The 20,055-nt window shown below is 39.0% G+C and overlaps 1 protein-coding gene across 6 annotated transcripts in view; it reads right to left on the bottom strand.

Annotated features, from left to right (window-relative positions):
* The window catches only part of LOC139760474 (uncharacterized), a 236,446-nt gene that overhangs the window by 78,639 nt on the left and 137,752 nt on the right, over positions 1-20,055 (bottom strand). For 2 of the 6 annotated variants that reach the window (XM_071683749.1, XM_071683747.1), the window contains 2 exons: positions 10,533-10,653; positions 8,677-8,907 (listed from right to left, as the gene is read on the bottom strand). In XM_071683749.1, the coding sequence (XP_071539850.1) occupies positions 8,677-8,907; positions 10,533-10,653 (352 nt within the window). Of the gene's footprint in view, positions 1-8,676; positions 8,911-10,532; positions 10,654-20,055 lie in introns of all 6 variants that reach the window. The other 4 variants (XM_071683748.1, XM_071683746.1, XM_071683751.1 and 1 more) reach the window with 2 other exon arrangements.

Consider the following 20,055-nt stretch of genomic DNA (forward strand, 5'->3'; position numbering starts at 1 on the left):
ACTCCATCTTTCCACCTCCAATTTGGTCTCCCTCTTCTCCTCGTTCCCTCCACCTCCGACACATATATCCTCTTGGTCAATCTTTCCTCACTCATTCTCTCCATGTGCTCAAACCATTTCAAAACACCCTCTTCTGCTCTCTCAACCACGCTCTTTTTATTTCCACACATCTCTCTTACCCTTACGTTACTTACTCGATCAAACCACCTCACACCACACATTGTCCTCAAACATCTCATTTCCAGCACATCCATCCTCCTGCGCACCACTCTATCCATAGCCCACGCCTCGCAACCATACAACATTGTTGGAACCACTATTCCTTCAAACATACCCATTTTTGCTTTCCGAGATAATGTTCTCGACTTCCACACATTCTTCAAGGCTCCCAGAATTTTCGCCCCCTCCCCCACCCTATGATCCACTTCCGCTACCAAATTCCATCCGCTGCCAGATCCACTCCCAGATATCTAAAACACTTCACTTCCTCCAGTTTTTTCTCCATTCAAACTCACCTCCCAATTGACTTGACCCTCAACCCTACTGTACCTAATAACCTTGCTCTTATTCACATTTACTCTTAACTTTCTTCTTTCACACACTTTACCAAACTCAGTCACCAGCTTCTGTAGTTTCTCACATGAATCAGCCACCAGTGCTGTATCATCAGCGAACAACAACTGACTCACTTCCCAAGCTCTCTCATCCCCAACAGACTTCATACTTGCCCCTCTTTCCAAAACTCTTGCATTCACCTCCCTAACAACCCCATCCATAAACAAATTAAACAACCATGGAGACATCACACACCCCTGCGCAAACCTACATTCACTGAAAACCAATCACTTTCCTCTCTTCCTACACGTACACATGCCTTACATCCTCGATAAAAACTTTTCACTGCTTCTAACAACTTGCCTCCCACACCATATATTCTTAATACCTTCCACAGAGCATCTCTACCAACTCTATCATATGCCTTTTCCAGATCCATAAATGCTACATACAAATCCATTTGCTTTTCTAAGTATTTCTCACATACATTCTTCAAAGCAAACACCTGATCCACACATCCTCTACCACTTCTGAAACCACACTGCTCTTCCCCAATCTGATGCTCTGTACATGCCTTCACCCTCTCAATCCATACCCTCCCATATAATTTGCCAGGAATACTCAACAAACTTATACCTCTGTAATTTGAGAACTCACTCTTATCCCCTTTGCCTTTGTACAATGGCACTATGCATGCATTCCGCCAATCCTCAGGCACCTCACCATGAGTCATACATACATTAAATAACCTTACCAACCAGTCAACAATACAGTCACCCCCTTTTTTAATAATTCCACTGCAATACCATCCAAACCTGCTGCCTTGCTGGCTTTCATCTTCCGCAAAGCTTTTACTACCTCTTCTCTGTTTACCAAATCATTTTCCCTAACCCTTGCACTTTGCATACCACCTCGACCAAAACACCCTATATATTATATATTTTTATTATACTTTGTCGCTGTCTCCCGCGTTTGCGAGGTAGCGCAAGGAAACAGACGAAAGAAATGGCCCAACCCCCCCCATACACATGTATATACATACGTCCACACACGCAAATATACATACCTACACAGCTTTCCATGGTTTACCCCAGACGCTTCACATGCCTTGATTCAATCCACTGACAAACACGTCAAACCCGGTATACCACATCGCTCCAATTCACTCTATTCCTTGCCCTCCTTTCACCCTCCTGCATGTTCAGGCCCCGATCACACAAAATCTTTTTCACTCCATCTTTCCACCTCCAATCTGGTCTCCTTCTTCTCCTCGTTCCCTCCACCTCCGACACATATATCCTCTTGGTCAATCTTTCCTCACTCATTCTCTCCATGTGCCCAAACCACTTCAAAACACCCTTTCTGCTCTCTCAACCACGCTCTTTTTATTTCCACACATCTCTCTTACCCTTACGTTACTCACTCGATCAAACCACCTCACACCACACATTGTCCTCAAACATCTCATTTCCAGCACATCCATCCTCCTGCGCACAACTCTGTCCATAGCCCACGCCTCACAACCATACAACATTGTTGGAACCACTATTCCTTCAAACATACCCATTTTTGCTTTCCGAGATAATGTTCTCGACTTCCACACATTCTTCAAGGCCCCAGAATTTTCGCCCCCTCCCCCACCCTATGATCCACTTCCGCTTCCATGGTTCCATCCGCTGACAGATCCACTCCCAGATATCTAAAACACTTCACTTCCTCCAGTTTTTCTCCATTCAAACTCACCTCCCAATTTACTTGACCTCAACCCTACTGTACCTAATAACCTTGCTCTTATTCACATTTACTCTTAACTTTCTTCTTCCACACACTTTACCAAACTCAGTCACCAGCTTCTGCAGTTTCTCACATGAATCAGCCACCAGCGCTGTATCATCAGCGAAGAACAACTGACTCACTTCCCAAGCTCTCTCATCCCCAACAGACTTCATACTTGCCCCTCTTTCCAAAACTCTTGCATTTACCTCCCTAACAACCCCATCCATAAACAAATTAAACAACCATGGAGACATCACACACCCCTGCCGCAAACCTACATTCACTGAGAACCAATCACTTTCCTCTCTTCCTACACGTACACATGCCTTACATCCTCAATAAAAACTTTTCACTGCTTCTAACAACTTTCCTCCCACACCATATATTCTTAATACCTTCCACAGAGCATCTCTATCAACTCTATCATATGCCTTCTCCAGATCCATAAATGCTACATACAAATCCATTTGCTTTTCTAAGTATTTCTCACATACATTCTTCAAAGCAAACACCTGATCCACACATCCTCTACCACTTCTGAAACCACACTGCTCTTCCCCAATCTGATGCTCTGTACATGCCTTCACCCTCTCAATCAATACCCTCCCATATAATTTACCAGGAATACTCAACAAACTTATACCTCTGTAATTTGAGCACTCACTCTTATCCCCTTTGCCTTTGTACAATGGCACTATGCACGCATTCCGCCAATCCTCAGGCACCTCACCATGAGTCATACATACATTAAATAACCTTACCAACCAGTCAACAATACAGTCACCCCCTTTTTTAATAAATTCCACTGCAATACCATCCAAACCTGCTGCCTTGCCGGCTTATATATAAGTCAATTGGGAGGTGAGTTTGAATGGAGAAAAACTGGAGGAAGTGAAGTGTTTTAGATATCTGGGAGTGGATCTGTCAGCGGATGGAACCATGGAAGCGGAAGTGGATCATAGGGTGGGGGAGGGGGCGAAAATTTTGGGAGCCTTGAAAAATGTGTGGAAGTCGAGTACATTATCTCGGAAAGCAAAAATGGGTATGTTTGAGGGAATAGTGGTTCCAACAATGCTGTATGGTTGCGAGGCGTGGGCTATGGATAGAGATGTGCGCAGGAGGATGGATGTGCTGGAAATGAGATGTTTGAGGACAATGTGTGGTGTGAGGTGGTTTGATCGAGTAAGTAACGTAAGGGTAAGAGAGATGTGTGGAAATAAAAAGAGCGTGGTCGAGAGAGCAGAAGAGGGTGTTTTGAAATGGTTTGGGCACATGGATGAGAATGAGTGAGGAGAGATTGACCAAGAGGATATATGTGTCGGAGGTGGAGGAACGAGGAGAAGAGGGAGACCAAATTGGAGGTGGAAAGATGGAGTGAAAAAGATTTTGTGTGATCGGGCCTGAACATGCAGGAGGGTGAAAGGAGGGCAAGAAATAGAGTGAATTGGAGTCATGTGGTATACAGGGTTGACGTGCTGTCAGTGGATTGAAGCAAGGCATGTGAAGCGTCTGGGGTAAACCATGGAAAGCTGTGTAGGTATGTATATTTGCGTGTCTGGATGTGTGTATGTACATGTGTATGGGGGGGGGGGGTTGGGCCATTTCTTTCGTCTGTTTCCTTGCGCTACCTCGCAAACGCGGGAGACAGCGACAAAGTATAAAAAAAAAAAAAAAAAAAAAAAAAAAAAAATATATATATATATATTATATATATATATATATATATATATATATATATATATACGCTGAGATGTATAGGTATGTGTATTTGCATGTGTGAACATGTATGTATACACATGTGCATGTGGGTGGGTTGGGCCATTTCTTTCGTCTGTTTCCTTGTGCTACCTCACTAACACGGGAGACAGCGACAAAGTATAATAAATAAATAAATTACGTATTCTAAAAAAAATTTGCACACTATATACACAGTACACCATTCTCTTACTAAATCATATAAACAACAACAACAACAAAAAGATTTATCGAATGGAAAAAACTCATTTGGTAGGTAGCAAAAACTGGACAGAATGGGATCAAACATAATTATACTGCTATTGGCTGTGACAAAATGGATTGATAACATCATCTATGTGGCAGTCTTTCATTAGCCAAGGACAAGCATAAATTGAGAGAGCTACTGCAACCATGGCTGAGTGGTAAGCAAAGGGTTAGCAAAGGAAAGCCAGTGCTTCTTCAGTGGAAATACTGAAGAGTGGAAGGTTGTGACCTTAAGTATCCACAAGATAACCTATGCAACACAGCTGGAAGAAGGAGAGATTCAGAATGATGTAAAATGGGTATTTGGTGTTACAAAAAACATGTGAAAGGATCATGGATAGATGTTTTTTAAGATGGTATGGCCATGCAGAGTGGAGGCTGGTAGTATGCTGGTCAAGAAGATATATGCCGTAAAACTGAAGATACAAGAAAAGAAATGGATAAATGCTGTCAGAAAAAAGAATAAGAAAGGATATTTCAAATATTTCATATAAGGATACCAGAAAAAGCTTTTGAATTAGATGATATGGAAGCACCTTTTGCACTGAAGTTGTGTTCAAATTGAAAATGCATGGAGCACTTAGATAAGTGTCAGCATGCACTGAGGAAGTGGATGGTTGTTTTGAGATGTGTGCAGCTGATCCACCCTATGGACTTGAGAATGGAGTTAATGAAGAAAAACAGATGAATATACTTATATCTATCCCTTGGTCATATTATAGTAATTTTTTTTCTTTATACTAATCGCCATTTCCCGCATTAGCGAGGTAGCGTTAAGAACAGAGGATGAGGACTGGGCCTTTGAGGGAATATCCTCACCTGGTCCCCTTCTCTGTTTCTTCTTTTGGGGAAAAAAAAAAAAAAATGAATTGTGTATATTTCTACCTCTTTTCCATAATTTTCTTTGAGTTTACAGAAAACTAAGTTTGTGTGCTAGCCAACAAAGTAAGTGGGTTACAAAACAAGGATAAGCCTCCTGCATGCTTCAGAGAATGCTGGGAATGTTTTTATGATTTTGCTCAATTCAGCAGGGCTCTGGGAGATGCCCAAAAGTGACAATTCAACAAAGACAAACAAGATATATACCAACAGAAAAATCATTTCTTCAACCTTTACAAAGAAAAGCAGAGAGCAATATATCATATATTCCATCACTCGCTCTTTATGTAATCGAGCACAATTGGTCTACCACCTATTCCATTAGTGTTAACAACATATGGGCAAAGTAATCAAAGCCATCTTGGCATCACCTATTCCCTTGGTAATCAACATCATTTGGTCTACAACCTACATAATATGAAGTGATGAAATTTTTCTGACAGAGTTAGGTCGTACAGGTGCCTATATAGTTTCAATGTGTTTCTATGTGTTACCAGAATTCACATGTCTGTGTTTAAACCAAGAGGGAAAAGTCCCCTTCAGCAAGGTTGTACCATTATCTGTTGACAAAAAGAAGTACAGTCTCATCAAAGAACTTATTCCAAAGGAATCCATCATATCCAGCATCTGTGACACTTCAGCTCCCATGGTTCTGTCCATGAGCTCCTGAAAAAAGGGTCCTGGAGTAAAACCAGGACTTTTTCAAGAAAAGGGTCTTAGGGCAATTATAAATTAATAATAGATGTGTTCCTCTATAAATATCTGTGATATCTACATTCAATATCAATTTTTGTATATTTCAAAGACAGCAGTCTTAAAGGAAATTTTCCAGAGTAAATAAAATTTTTTCATACATTCATGAAACAACAAATTCCAACTCAATTACTTTTAGTGATTTCCTTAATATATAATTTGCTCTCTTTTATTTGCATAATACAGTAATGCTTTTTACTTTCTGCAATATGCAAGTAATCATAAGACTGCTACATTAACATGAGAGTTCACACAACATGTAGAATCCCTTGAAAAAAGAAATAAACATTGCTGTTAAGTTTTCCACATCTAAATATGTAGTGAAATGCTTAAAGAACATCCTGCATTAGTCACCCTGCTCTAACTATGGAAAATCACACAAATATTCAAAGTATAGGACAACTTGTTTTGTAATGTGCTGTTTAGTCATCATTACATAAAACTTACAAAATAAACTGATATTTGGTTACCCAATCTAAATATTTATTCTATACCCTCTTTCATATCCATTTCTATTTATGCCATATAGTACCATAAACAAAAAAGCTACATTACTATGAACAGTAAGTGTTTACTTACAGAAAATACTGATGAATCAGCACTAAATGAAAAGTTCCTCGACAAATAAGTATAAACATCAGCCTCCAGGCTATTAAAGTCTTCAACTACTTTTAACTACAATACAAAATATTTTCCATCATGATAATTACACCAACAAGAGTAAGGATATCTCTAAACAACTTCTCATATATGAAGTGAACAGAACATGATGCACAATCAGATCTACAATACTCTTAGGCAAGTAATAAAATCAAGGGTGATTACTTACTACAAGTCTAATCATCAAAAGTTTTTCACAGTGCAAGAAAATAACTGAAGTGCTTCCTTTCAGCAATATCTATCATGTGACAGGTGCCAGCGTTGTGTAAACTAAAAAGTTTTATATATCAATTTTTTACATCTGTCTGCCTATCCTGTTTTAAAGATGAAGCATAAGAAACATGTGAATACAGACCTAGTTATCACACAACCAATCTCTGTCCATCAAATGTGATGTAATGAAAACAGAACCTACTATCCACAGCCAAAGCCCCACAGATTAACCCATGGTTTATCCAGATAGCTTCACATGCCTTGGTTCAGCCAACTTACAGCACACCACCACCCATATACCACACTGATCCAATTAGTTTTACCCAATGCAATTCTCTTGCCCTCCTGAACATTCAGGTCCCATCAACCTAAAGCTTCCTTCACTCCATCCTTCTATCTCCTTCTAATCTTCTAAGTCAATCCCTCCTACTTGCTCCCACACATAGATCCTTTTAGTCAGTCCTTCTCCACTCACCCCCTCCACATACATGAACTTTTCAGCACACCCAGGTTTTCCCTCTTAATCTGGTTATCACCAAACCTCTATATGATAAGGTCTTTCTTTAAACAGTTTGCTCTCCTAACTCCACATATCATATTCATTTCCAGCAAGTCCACCCTCAACCATTCATGTACAAGAATCAAGATTCCCAAGGATAAAATGCAGTTGGAACTACTGTACTGCACCTTTAAACATACCCATATTTACCCTTACAAATGTGGATCTTACCTTCTAAATATTCCTTATATACCCAGGACCTTATCCCCCACCTCCACTCTGTGACTCAATTCAACTCCCATGGTTCTGTCTACTGCCATATCCTCTCCCAGGTGTCCAAAGCACTTCACTTCCTTCGTGTCTTCCCATCAAAACTTACACTTCAACCATCCAGTCTCATCCCCTGATGCACCATATTAACTTCCATATGAACACATTTACTGTCAACTTTCTCTTGCTTCCCACTCTCCTAGCCTTTGTCACTAGTTTATACAGACTCTCTCAAGAGTCAGCCACCAGAGACATGTCATCTGCAAACAGCAACTAATTCACCTCCTGTGTGATCCCTCAACCAGCAGCAAACGCTCTCCTCACTCCAAAATCCTCAGGTCTACCTCCATCACCACCCTGTCTATGAACAGATTCAGCAGCCACGGTGATGTCAGTTCTACAAATGTAAACCCACCTTCATATGGAAGCACTCACTGTCCTCCATCTCTAATTGCACACATACCTTACTCTCTCAGTAAACACTTCCCACTGTATATAATAACTTTCCAAATAACTTGATTAAAATATCAAAAACCTAGTTTCCATATCAATTTTTAGTAACACTGAATGCTTAAGCTAAACCATGCAATTTACCTGGCTTTCATTCCTTTATCATGCACTATGTAAGAATATCCAAAGTCTCCAATACAAGCAAAAGAGCTATCAAGAAAATATAAAAGCATGCATATTAATACAGCAGGACACAGATGACCTACAGGTAATTATGGGTTCTGCACTGTCTACACATTTTACCTTCATCATCATACTAGGATTCAATGGAACCTAAGCTGGCCAAACACATCACTTTTTACGAATAACATCTGCAAGGGTTTCCGGGTCAACTCCAGACATATAATATCCTCAAATAAAGCAATAAAGGTCTGTTTCTTCTTGTGAAATCTTTAATTACAAATGCAGATTTGAAATAATGATTACACAGTGCTGGGATTATGATCCATGTAATGCCCACTGGGCAGGAATCAAGCAGGAAAGGGTGAGGTTAGGGCGCACCAAGCCAGGTCACCAGGAAGCAGCAGCAGGCTGTGAGATAGCACCACAGATCAACTTACCGCCAGCTCTGTAGGTGTTGTTGGAGGACTGACAGAGGTGGGTGGTGCAGGGCTGGCTTGGGGTGGTGTGCCAACAGGTGGTGAGGCAACTAAAGGCCCTTGGTGAGGCCCACTGGGTAACCCATGTGCCTCCTGTGCCCCCCCATGGTGGCCAGGAGGAACGTGGGGAGGCAGCACCTGGGGACAGGTACCCCCAAACTTGAGAGAGGGCTTGGTGTCACTTGGCACATGCTGCTGTGAGAAACAACACCCATCATGCACCACCACTTTCCACCACATTCCTCATTATCTAGTCTCTACCCTCTGACCACATATGGGGCAATCTGCTGACTAGCTTTTTCTATTTTTTTTCATAGCCTCTGTGGTAGCATTGTGCATTCTAAAATTCTCCCTCAAAAAAGCATACTCACCAACCAGCTTTCTTAATAAATTCATTCTCTCTAGATATTACTCTAACACACTGGTACAGCAGAGAATCATATCCTAAACAGCAAACCCTTTATACAAGACACCAAATCTTGATATCAATTATCACGTTCCCAGATGATTGAAATAAAGACACCAAAATTTGATGTTCTTGTCTAGAAGTCAACAGCAGTGATGTTAGGTTGATGACAACCCAAATCTACATATCTAAATATCTTGTTCTTTAAAAAAAGCTCCAAAACTTCATAAGAATTCTTAGATTCATTGGTTTTGGGCTTTCAAGGGGTGAGAACAATATAAAATACTAAATTAATCAGGAAAACCTGAGTCACAGTATCTGCAAACATTCATCATTCAGGTTACCTTTAACAAACTACCGCAAGACTTGTTATCTGTATATTCTCAAATGCGTAATTACTCTGAGAACCCTCCAGACCTTAGGTCTTAAATCTACTTCAGTTTTCAAGAACAAACAGTATTTGAAGATTAAAAACAAATATAATTTTCAATGTTATACTTCATGCTAAGTGAAAGAATATCATGTAATCATTCCACAGTATTAGTGAGAGAACTACTTAGAAGATGAATAAATACCCTGGAAAAGATACAAACTAAAAATCAATGAGAAAAATCAACCATGCTAAGGATTTGCTACAGAAGTAAGAAAGGTCACATCTCACTACTGACTAGTTGGGTAATAGGCAGGTATAACTATAAAACTGAATTTGAAAAATGGAATGCAAATGAACAATAAACATGTGGAATATTGAAAACATTTCGTCCAACAAGAATACATCAAAAAGACGGACCCACATTAGTTAATGGAGAATAATGTTCTTCAAAGCCTAAGCACAACATCTAACTTTTTTAATTTGGAAAAGTTAAATAAAATTTTTCTAATCTGAAACATCTATTCTGAGAAGATGCAAAACAAACTTTTGGCATAGCATAGCTAGTGGATGAAGACACTCTCTGAGTGTCTCAAAAGGTCTTAAATATTTCAATATTTATATATCTTCTACTGAATCTCATTTGATATCTAAATAAGAATGACATTCATTATCCCAAAAACTGAAAATGGCTTCTTGGTATGTTAAAATTGACTGTAGGTAGGCAAAGTCATAACATAGTTTTCTTAAAGAGCTTAGATCAGAGGAAATGTCTTCACTGGACAAAGGAGCTGTTTGTACTCTTGTCAATAAAATATGCCTCTTTTTAACATAATTATCATCTCAATTCATTTTCATATGTTGCAAATTGATATGTAGCATACAAGCTTATAGCCAAATAATGTTATCACTACTTCTAATAACTTTTCTGATTAATGGTAGACAAGTACTTACTAATATGTAACTCTTTTATAACAGATGAGTTTACTTTCATGGAGTTTATACACAAAGAAAGCAACAGACAACTTTTATCCAACTGACCTGAAGAATGGACACTGAAGGCTCTCCAGGCTCAGACTTAACCTTATTGGCCTTTGCTGTACTCATTCCCATAAGTTTCTTCTGCTCTTGTAATAAAAATTTCTCGTAAGGTAACAATAGCCTGAAAAGCAATACATCATCAGTTTGTAATGTAAGATCAACCTACTGGACTTCTAATTCATATAACACCATTATCTACTAGCAGCAGATACAACACTCTATTCGTGAATAAAGAACAGAGCCTCTCTGTTTCTAATACACTATTAAACATCAATAAGACTACTACACACTTGTATTAGCTGAACTCACCAATAAGTGAGGGAATTGACCTTCTAGGCAAGATAGCATTAACTTGTCTGGGGTGCAGATATTAAAGAACAACTCATATTCATTCATTTTATTCATATCATATTTGATTGCCACTTCCGTGTCAGCGAGGTAACACCAGGAAACAGACTAACGAATGGCCCATCCATTCATATACACATATTTATACATAAATGCCCATACATGCAAATATACATAGATACACATACACACATCAACATTTACACATATACATACTTATACACAGGCATATAAATAAATACACATATTCATACTTGCTTGCCTTCATCCACTTCCAGTGCTACCCCACACAACAGGAAACAGCATCACTACCCCCCACTTCAATGAGGTAGCGCCAGGAAAACAAACAAAAAAGGCCAAATTTGTTCACATCAGTCTCTAGCTGTCCTGTGTAATGCACTGAAACCACAGCTCCCCACAGATCCTTTCCATAGTTTACCCCAGGTATTTCACATGCCTTGGCTCAGTCCACTGACAGCACACCAGCCCCAGTGTACCACATCAGTCCAATTCACTCTATTCTTTGCACTCCTCTCACCCTCCTGTATGTTCAGGCCCCGATGACTCAAAATCTTTTTCACTCCATCATTCCAATTCCAATTTGGTCTCCTGCTCCTCCTCGTTCCCTCCACCTCTGAAACATATATCCTCTTTATAAATCTTTCCTCACTCATTCCTTTTGTATGTCCAAACCATCTTAAACACCCTCTTCTGCACTCTCAACCACACTCTTTTTATTTCCACACATCTCTCTTACCCTTTCATTACTTACTCGATCAAACCACCTCACACCAAATACTGTCCTCAAACATTTCATTTCTAACACATCCACCCTCATCCGTACAACCTATACACAGCCCATGCCTTGCAACCATATAATATAGTTGGAATTACTATCCCTTCAAAAATACCAATTTTTGCTCTCTCAGATAATGTTCTCACCTTCCACACATTCTTCATCGCTGCTAGAACCTTCGCCCCTCCTCCACCCTGTGACTCACTTCCACGGTTCCAATCGCTGCTAAGTCCACTCCCAGATGTCTAAAACACTTCACTTCCTCCAGTTTTTCTCCTTTCAAACTTACATCCCAGTTAACTTCTCCCTCAACCCTACTGAAACTAATAACCTTGCTCTTATTCACATTTACAGTCAACTTTCTCCTTTCACACATTTTTCCAAACTCACTTACCAACTTCTGAAGTTTCTCACTCAAATCAGCCACTAAAGCTGTATTATCAGCAAACAACAACTGACTCACTTCCTAGGCCCTCTCATCCCCAACAGACTGCATACTATCCCCTCTCTCCAAAACTTGCATTTACTTCCCTAACAACCCCATCCATAAACAAATGAAATAACCATGGGGACATCACACACCCCTGCCACAGACCGACCCTCACTAGGAACCAGTCACTCTCCTTTCTTCCTACTCGTACACATGCCTCACATCCTTGTCAAAAACTTTTCACTGCTTCTAGTAGCTTACCTTCCACAAAGCATCTCTATCAACCTTATCTTATGCCTTCTCCAGATCCATAAATGCTACATACAAATCCATCTGTTTTTCTAAGTATTTCTCACACACATTCTTCAAAGCAAACACCTGATCCACACACCCTCTACCATTTCTGCAACCACACTGCTCTTCCCTAATCTGATGCTCTGTACATGCCTTCATCCTCTCAATCAATACCCTTCCATATAATTTCCCAGAAATACTCAACAAACTTATGCCTCTGTAGTCTGGACACACCCTTATCCCCTTTGCCTTTGTACAATAGCACTATGAATGCATTCCACCAATCTTCAGGCACGTCAAACTGATCCATACACACACTGGAAATCCTTACCAAGCAATCAACAACACAGTCACACCCTTTCTTAATAAATTCTATTGCAAAACCATCAAACTCACCACTTTGCCAGATTTCATCTTCTTCAAAGCTTTCACTACTTCGTCTCTCTTAACCAAATAATTCTCCCTGACCCTCTCACTTCGCACACCAACCTGAACAAAACACCATAATCTGCCACTCTATCATTAAACACATTCAACAAACCTTCAAAATACCCTCTCCATCTCTTCAAGTCATCACTACCTGTTATCACTTTCTCCCTTTCCCCCTTCACCATGTTCCTATTTGTTCTCTTGTCTTATGCATGTTAATTACCTTCTTCCAAAACATCTTTTGTTCTTCCTAAAGTTTAATGACCCTCTCTTATCCCAACTCTCATTTGCCCTCTTTTTCAACCCTTGTGCTCATATTTAACAACAATTAATTTCTTAGTCATGCTAATCATCTGTGGCCAAACCAATGTCTTTAAGTATGCAACATTTTTGTTAATAACTATTCTGAAAAAAAAGGAACACTCCTAAATTAGTGAAATTTGGAGTCTTTTCTATATTTCTGTGCCTTTCCATTTACTTGAGGTAGCATCAAAAACAAACAAAGAACAGCCTCATTTGCATATGTTTAATCCCAAGCCCTCCTGTAGATTGCACTAGCAGTAGGAACTCCTATCCACAGGTAAGCCCTATGGACTATTCATGTTTGAGATACTCTCTTTTTCTTTTTAATAGGAAACCATGTTGCATCATACAAATATTTTCCCTTTTGAAGGAAATTTTCATTAATTATTTGAAAAAAATTACCTGTATAGTAACAGCTCACATGGCAAAATTTTGCACGTACAACAACTGAGAATTCTGGTATAAATTCCTATTGTGACTATTGTTTGTAACTGCAAAAGATTTGATAAAATATGATTTCTCATAAAAGTATTTTTCCTTTGGTGATAATAATTCTATGACATTTCAAGGCATTTTTTAACTTGTGCATTTTATATCACTGTCATGGCAAACTAATTTTTCAATTTGCCCATATGCCTGTGTAAAATATGACATAAATTTGAAAGTTGGGGCCAACATTCTATGACATATACTTATGGTTTGTATTTCACACCTACATTTCACATAGACAAATCTTGTGTGGGGCAAGGAAAGTTACCTGACATCATTATCATCTCAAATAAATGGCCTTGTTCAGAGCTGGTTATTGCTATCACTCATTCAGTTACCTCATTGGAAATGTAGCATCAAGACTACATACAGGCCTGAAATTCTCCAAGACACATTAGATCTTTGTTATCCAAGAGACACAACTGTAATGGGATTTATGATAAATGACGAAGAGCTCGATATTTGACAGTGATGAAGAGGACCTAAGAATAATATAAATGATAATAAAAAGGCACTAAATCTTAGATAATATGTAATTAGTCTAATGACAATAGCAAGGTTGGGGAGACAGGACTTCATCCAATGTGAATGTGTGAACACAAAGATGTGCGGTGGAATTGAGTTCAGATGAAATTTTTTTTCTAATTTATTGGATTTTGATGCCATAACATCAGGAGTCAGAGAATTGTATTAACAACAACTATTTTGATTTCCTGCTTTATCCCAAACTAATGGATATACTTTGAAACCAAAACAAATAGTACCATAAATAGATTGTGTGGGATGAAAAGCTTGCAAGAGTTTCCTTAGGCTGTAAATGGATAAATACAAGTGTTAACAAACTGTGTGTTTCTAAAATTTCATTACGCCACCTATATGCAGAAAATTTATTAAATGGTCACATGACCCCACTCCATGTTTTCTCCAGTTCTGTATACATAACCTCTAGTCCTTTGAAGATGTGATAATACATGAAAGCATTCAAGATTCTTGTGTTTCCTTTCCTTGTGGTGTTTCAGCAAGACACCTGCATATAAAGCTGACAAAAAAGATTACTGGAGCAGAGCCCCTCTTATTCAGTTGGAATTTCAGGAAAAGTAAGTTTCGTGAATGCTACCTCCTTTTTCTCAGAACAATGCAGCATGGGTACAATCATGCTGGCAAAGGAGAAAACAAACCTTTCAAAGTAAGGCCTCTTCTGACTGATCTGAGACAGAAATTCAAGATTTCTTTATCCATTTAGAAACTTGGTAATTGATGAACACAACAAACTACATGAAAGATCATATGTAAGACTGGTGTAGTTATAAGCACATGGATTGTGAAATAATATAGCTTAGTGAGAATTATATCAATATAATTACAAGCATGTGCAAAGTGAATTTATCTCATTGTTGAAAATACATTATAAGTAAAAAGAACATAAAGTAATATTTACAATAACTAATTGCAAAAAAATATGTAAGAAAAAATTCACATCAGCACATGCATGACTGAGTGTAATTTTTACATAAGCAACGTAAGTATTCATTCTTTCTGTCTCATTCTTCCTCTATCTTTCTGATAATATTCTTACACAAAAATGTACTTTGCAACTGCAAGGCACTATCTGGCATCTGTTCACCTTTCTTTCTCATATAGCTTGGCTAATGGTCGCAAAATTATGCCAACCACTGGTGTCTTTGACACCTTATACCTGAATGATGAGACGAGTGTGAGATGTTTACATGCATTGTTTTTATGATTTTACTTATTTCTCTGAATTCTATGGGAAAAAAACGTTTTCCTCCCTTTTGAAAATTCCAAAAATCACAGTCAAACAAAAGCATGTGTCAGCCAATGCTCATTCCTGCTAGGGTTTGTAAACACATTTTCCTATTATTGCCTGCCTCCAAAGAGAAGGTAGCAATTCAATTATATCTAACAAGAATTCTATAGGTACTCAGGAAAGTACAGCATGTAAGGGTATCACTCTGAATGTAAAATCACTGATGCTTAGAAAGTCTGGTGTTGGTGAGAAACTCATGGCTGTAGCCAATCTAAGGGCCTTTTCAGATCTGGGCATCATCAGGAAAACTAAGGAAAAAATAAAATCAAATTCTTTGACTAGCACTTCATTAACTGCTCGGTTAGTGTGTTGGAAATGAAGCAATTCAAAAGACGAGATGTAAAACCTACTTGAGCATTTGAACATAAGAACAGACTTAAAGGAATATATCAAAGGCATGATAAGAATCTAAACAGTGGAAGTGCCCTGGTTATTTCTTCATGGCTTATAAAATGTTTCAATTGGCTACAAAAAGCTTTATGGGGTGAAAGAGGCATGCTACACCGCTAACATTATATGTACAACTATTACAAAAAGTCTTGGTAAACATCTACTCCTCCACCTCCAGCTGAAAGAGTTGCTTAATCAGACAGTTCAAGAGATGATGTAAACAACCTTTGTGCCCTTTCCTCTCCCTTCCAGTAACCCCCAACCACTCAAACTATGGTCAAAACACTCTTGATCTGATTCTTACTGATATGGCTGATTACTACCTACCATCCAAGCCTCTTCCTTCTCTCATATGCAGTCTTCATTTATCAGTGTTGTGGTCCCCTGCCCCCACTATCTCCCAATACACACAGGAAGATGCCAAAACTTATTGGCCACTTACTCAGTGTAGGGAAATTTCTGCTGGTGGGTAACCTGTTATCACTGGACTGAGGTGATGAGGGACGAGTATCATGAAACCAGCAGCCAGATCTACCAACCATTTCCTTCCCCAGAAGACAGTAATACTACACATAGCTCATGCTCCCTGGATAACCCACCACATGAAGTGGCTTATGCAGCAGCGAAATCAAGCATTCAACAGTCACAACAGAGACCTCTACAACCAACTGTACAACAAAGTGCAACACAAAGTACGAGCTGCAAAGGCCTATTATCCAAACAAGGCGCAGCAATCAGAGCAGGCCAACACAGGTCTGTGGTATGATAGATTTACAGAATTTACTGGCTGTAACAAGCAAAGACTTTTGCAGTTGTCTCTTAATAAGGGTTAGTTATTTTGACTAATCATCACTTAATGTTCAATCTAGTGCATAATGTATAAACCATACTATTTACTTTGTAAACATACCTGTACATCTGCCAACCAATCTATCTAAATGCAACTCACCCTTGCACTTATCTAAAGTGTGGAAATATCCAGCTCACCTTAACCTTAAGCTCTACTATGATAAGTTAACTAGAAACTATCATAACCCCAGTTCTGTACAATCTGTAATATCCCAACTGTATTTTCAGCTGAATAACTGCCTGAATACAATAAACCATTAATTATCTATTCACTTATTTACTTAATCATTTATTCATCACCTCAAGCCCTTATCACCACATTATGTGGTAAGTTTTCATTAAATGTCATCTGAATTAACTGATGAAGGTGTGTAATATGTTGATCTTACGATAAATTGTTGCATGTATAATCCATATTTAGCTTAGGCTAAACTGTTGCTGTATAATCCATACTTAGTTTATGCTATGCTGTTGTATGTATAATCCATAGTTAAAAGTTACATACAAAAATGTATATCTCATACAAAGGGTTTCAATTGCTTGAATGGCAACATTTTCCTTAGAGAAAGAGTTTCCAGAAATGTAACTCTTTTATTATACAAGGGCTATCAGTACATAAATATATGAAATAAAAAATATAGGATGAATTTCAAAATCTATACTTATAAATCCTGAGAACTTGAAAAAATTGTAGTCCAGCGCATTTAAAATTACCATCAACTTGGATAGTGTGGTTCTTAAGTCTGCTGTTTTGTTTACCACATGCTACTAAAGCACACACCACTGTTCTCATTATTTGAATGTCTGGCAATAAATCTCCATGTTTTTCTCTTACTTGAGTCAACTTTTCAAAAATTCTGTCCTTATCTAAAAAGTGGACAAGTGACAGTGCTCAGTGAAGTGTTGCAAAGAGGAAGAATCTATGCTGAAAATCAATCAAAATGTATAAATATCATTAAAAAGACTGATAGGGATACATCAATGCACTATCCAACTTAGCATAAGTAAAAAGAACACACATGACAACATGAGGCAGCATATAAAACGATTACAATTTTCATTAAGAGTGAATCAAATACGGGTAATGCTAATTGTAAAACTCCACGAGAAGCTATATGAGTCAACCCTGTGTGAATGGGGAACCTCGCCAATACCATGCCCAGATACCTGTAGATGGTAATCAAGGCCAATGATGAGATCTCAAAGTACTAAAATGTAGAATAACATGTATGGGGAGGCAGACAAGGTCTTTTGCAGACATTGTGAGTCAAAAGATCTGATTCTGTTCTAAGTAGTTTTTTGGCTGAGTTGTTACTTGTACAGAGGTATATCTCACCTTAGCACCTTATGCATCTCCCTCTCAAAGGTCATGAATCTAGACAGCTGAAGGTGGCATTCATAGTGGATTTGTTGGGGAGCTAACTCTTGGAGGGAAGACTGTAATCTGTGTATTTGTAAATTTGAAACTGTGTATCTTTACACACCTCACCACTGTCATCCCAAGTAGCCAGCTAGTAAGATCTTGCTTTAAAATTTCCAGTGAAAGATGATTCACCCTCTCTATTCCAAACATCTTTAAAGAGAAACCTGGCTGTCATTTCAAATATTGTTGTACTTAATGTATGCACTGCAGCTGGGGCATATAAGCCTTGGTGATCTTAGTTTTGTTCAGCAAGGCTGGGGCATATAAAATTTTTAATTCTTGAACTGGTTGGCTTTACCTTTATGCAAAATAAATGGCTGCTAATGCTTGAAGTGGCACCGAACATAATGATACCAGATACTTTTTTTTTTTTTTTTTTGCTTTGTCGCTGTCTCCCGCGTTTGCGAGGTAGCGCAAGGAAACAGACGAAAGAAATGGCCCAACCCACCCCCCCCATACACATGTATATACATACGTCCACACACACAAATATACATACCTACACAGCTTTCCATGGTTTACCCCAGACGCTTCACATGCCATGATTCAATCCACTGACAGCACGTCAACCCTGGTATACCACATCGCTCCAATTCACTCTATTCCTTGCCCTCCTTTCACCCTCCTGCATGTTCAGGCCCCGATCACACAAAATCTTTTTCACTCCATCTTTCCACCTCCAATTTGGTCTCCCTCTTCTCCTCGTTCCCTCCACCTCCGACACATATATCCTCTTGGTCAATCTTTCCTCACTCATTCTCTTCATGTGCCCAAACCATTTCAAAACACCCTCTTCTGCTCTCTCAACCACGCTCTTTTTATTTCCACACATCTCTCTTACCCTTACGTTACTTACTCGATCAAACCACCTCACACCACACAGTGTCCTCAAACATCTCATTTCCAGCACATCCATCCTCCTGCGCACAACTCTATCCATAGCCCACGCCTCGCAACCATACAACATTGTTGGAACCACTATTCCTTCAAACATACCCATTTTTCCTTTCCGAGATAATGCTCTGTGGAAGGTATTAAGAATATATGGTGTAGGAGGCAAGTTGTTAGAAGCAGTGAAAAGTTTTTATCGAGGATGTAAGGCATGTGTACGTGTAGGAAGAGAGGAAAGTGATTGGTTCTCAGTGAATGTAGGTTTGCGGCAGGGGTGTGTGATGTCTCCATGGTTGTTTAATTTGTTTATGGATGGGGTTGTTAGGGAGGTGAATGTAAGAGTTTTGGAAAGAGGGGCAAGTATGAAGTCTGTTGGGGATAAGAGAGCTTGGGAAGTGAGTCAGTTGTTGTTCGCTGATGATACAGCGCTGGTGGCTGATTCATGTGAGAAACTGCAGAAGCTGGTGACTGAGTTTGGTAAAGTGTGTGAAAGAAGAAAGTTAAGAGTAAATGTGAATAAGAGCAAGGTATAGGTACAGTAGGGTTGAGGGTCAAGTCAATTGGGAGGTGAGTTTGAATGGAGAAAAACTGGAGGAAGTGAAGTGTTTTAGATATCTGGGAGTGGATCTGGCAGCGGATGGAACCATGGAAGCGGAAGTGGATCATAGGGTGGGGGAGGGGGTGAAAATTCTGGGAGCCTTGAAGAATGTGTGGAAGTCGAGAACCAGATACTTATTTATTTATTTATTTATTTTGGTTTGTCGCTGTCTCCCGCGTTAGCGAGGTAGCGCAAGGAAACAGACGAAAGAATGGCCCAACCCACCCACATACACATGTATATACATACATGTCCACACACGCAAATATACATACCTATACATCTCAACGTATACTTATATATACACAAACAGACATATACATATACACACATGTACATAATTCATAGTCTGCCTTTATTCATTCCCATCGCCACCCCACCACACATAAAATAAAAACCCCCCTCCCCCCTCATGTGTGCCAGGTAGCACTAGGAAAAGACAACAAAGGCCACAT

This window comes from Panulirus ornatus, chromosome 37, assembly GCF_036320965.1.
Source record: "Panulirus ornatus isolate Po-2019 chromosome 37, ASM3632096v1, whole genome shotgun sequence".
Taxonomy (NCBI): Eukaryota; Metazoa; Arthropoda; class Malacostraca; order Decapoda; family Palinuridae; genus Panulirus; species Panulirus ornatus.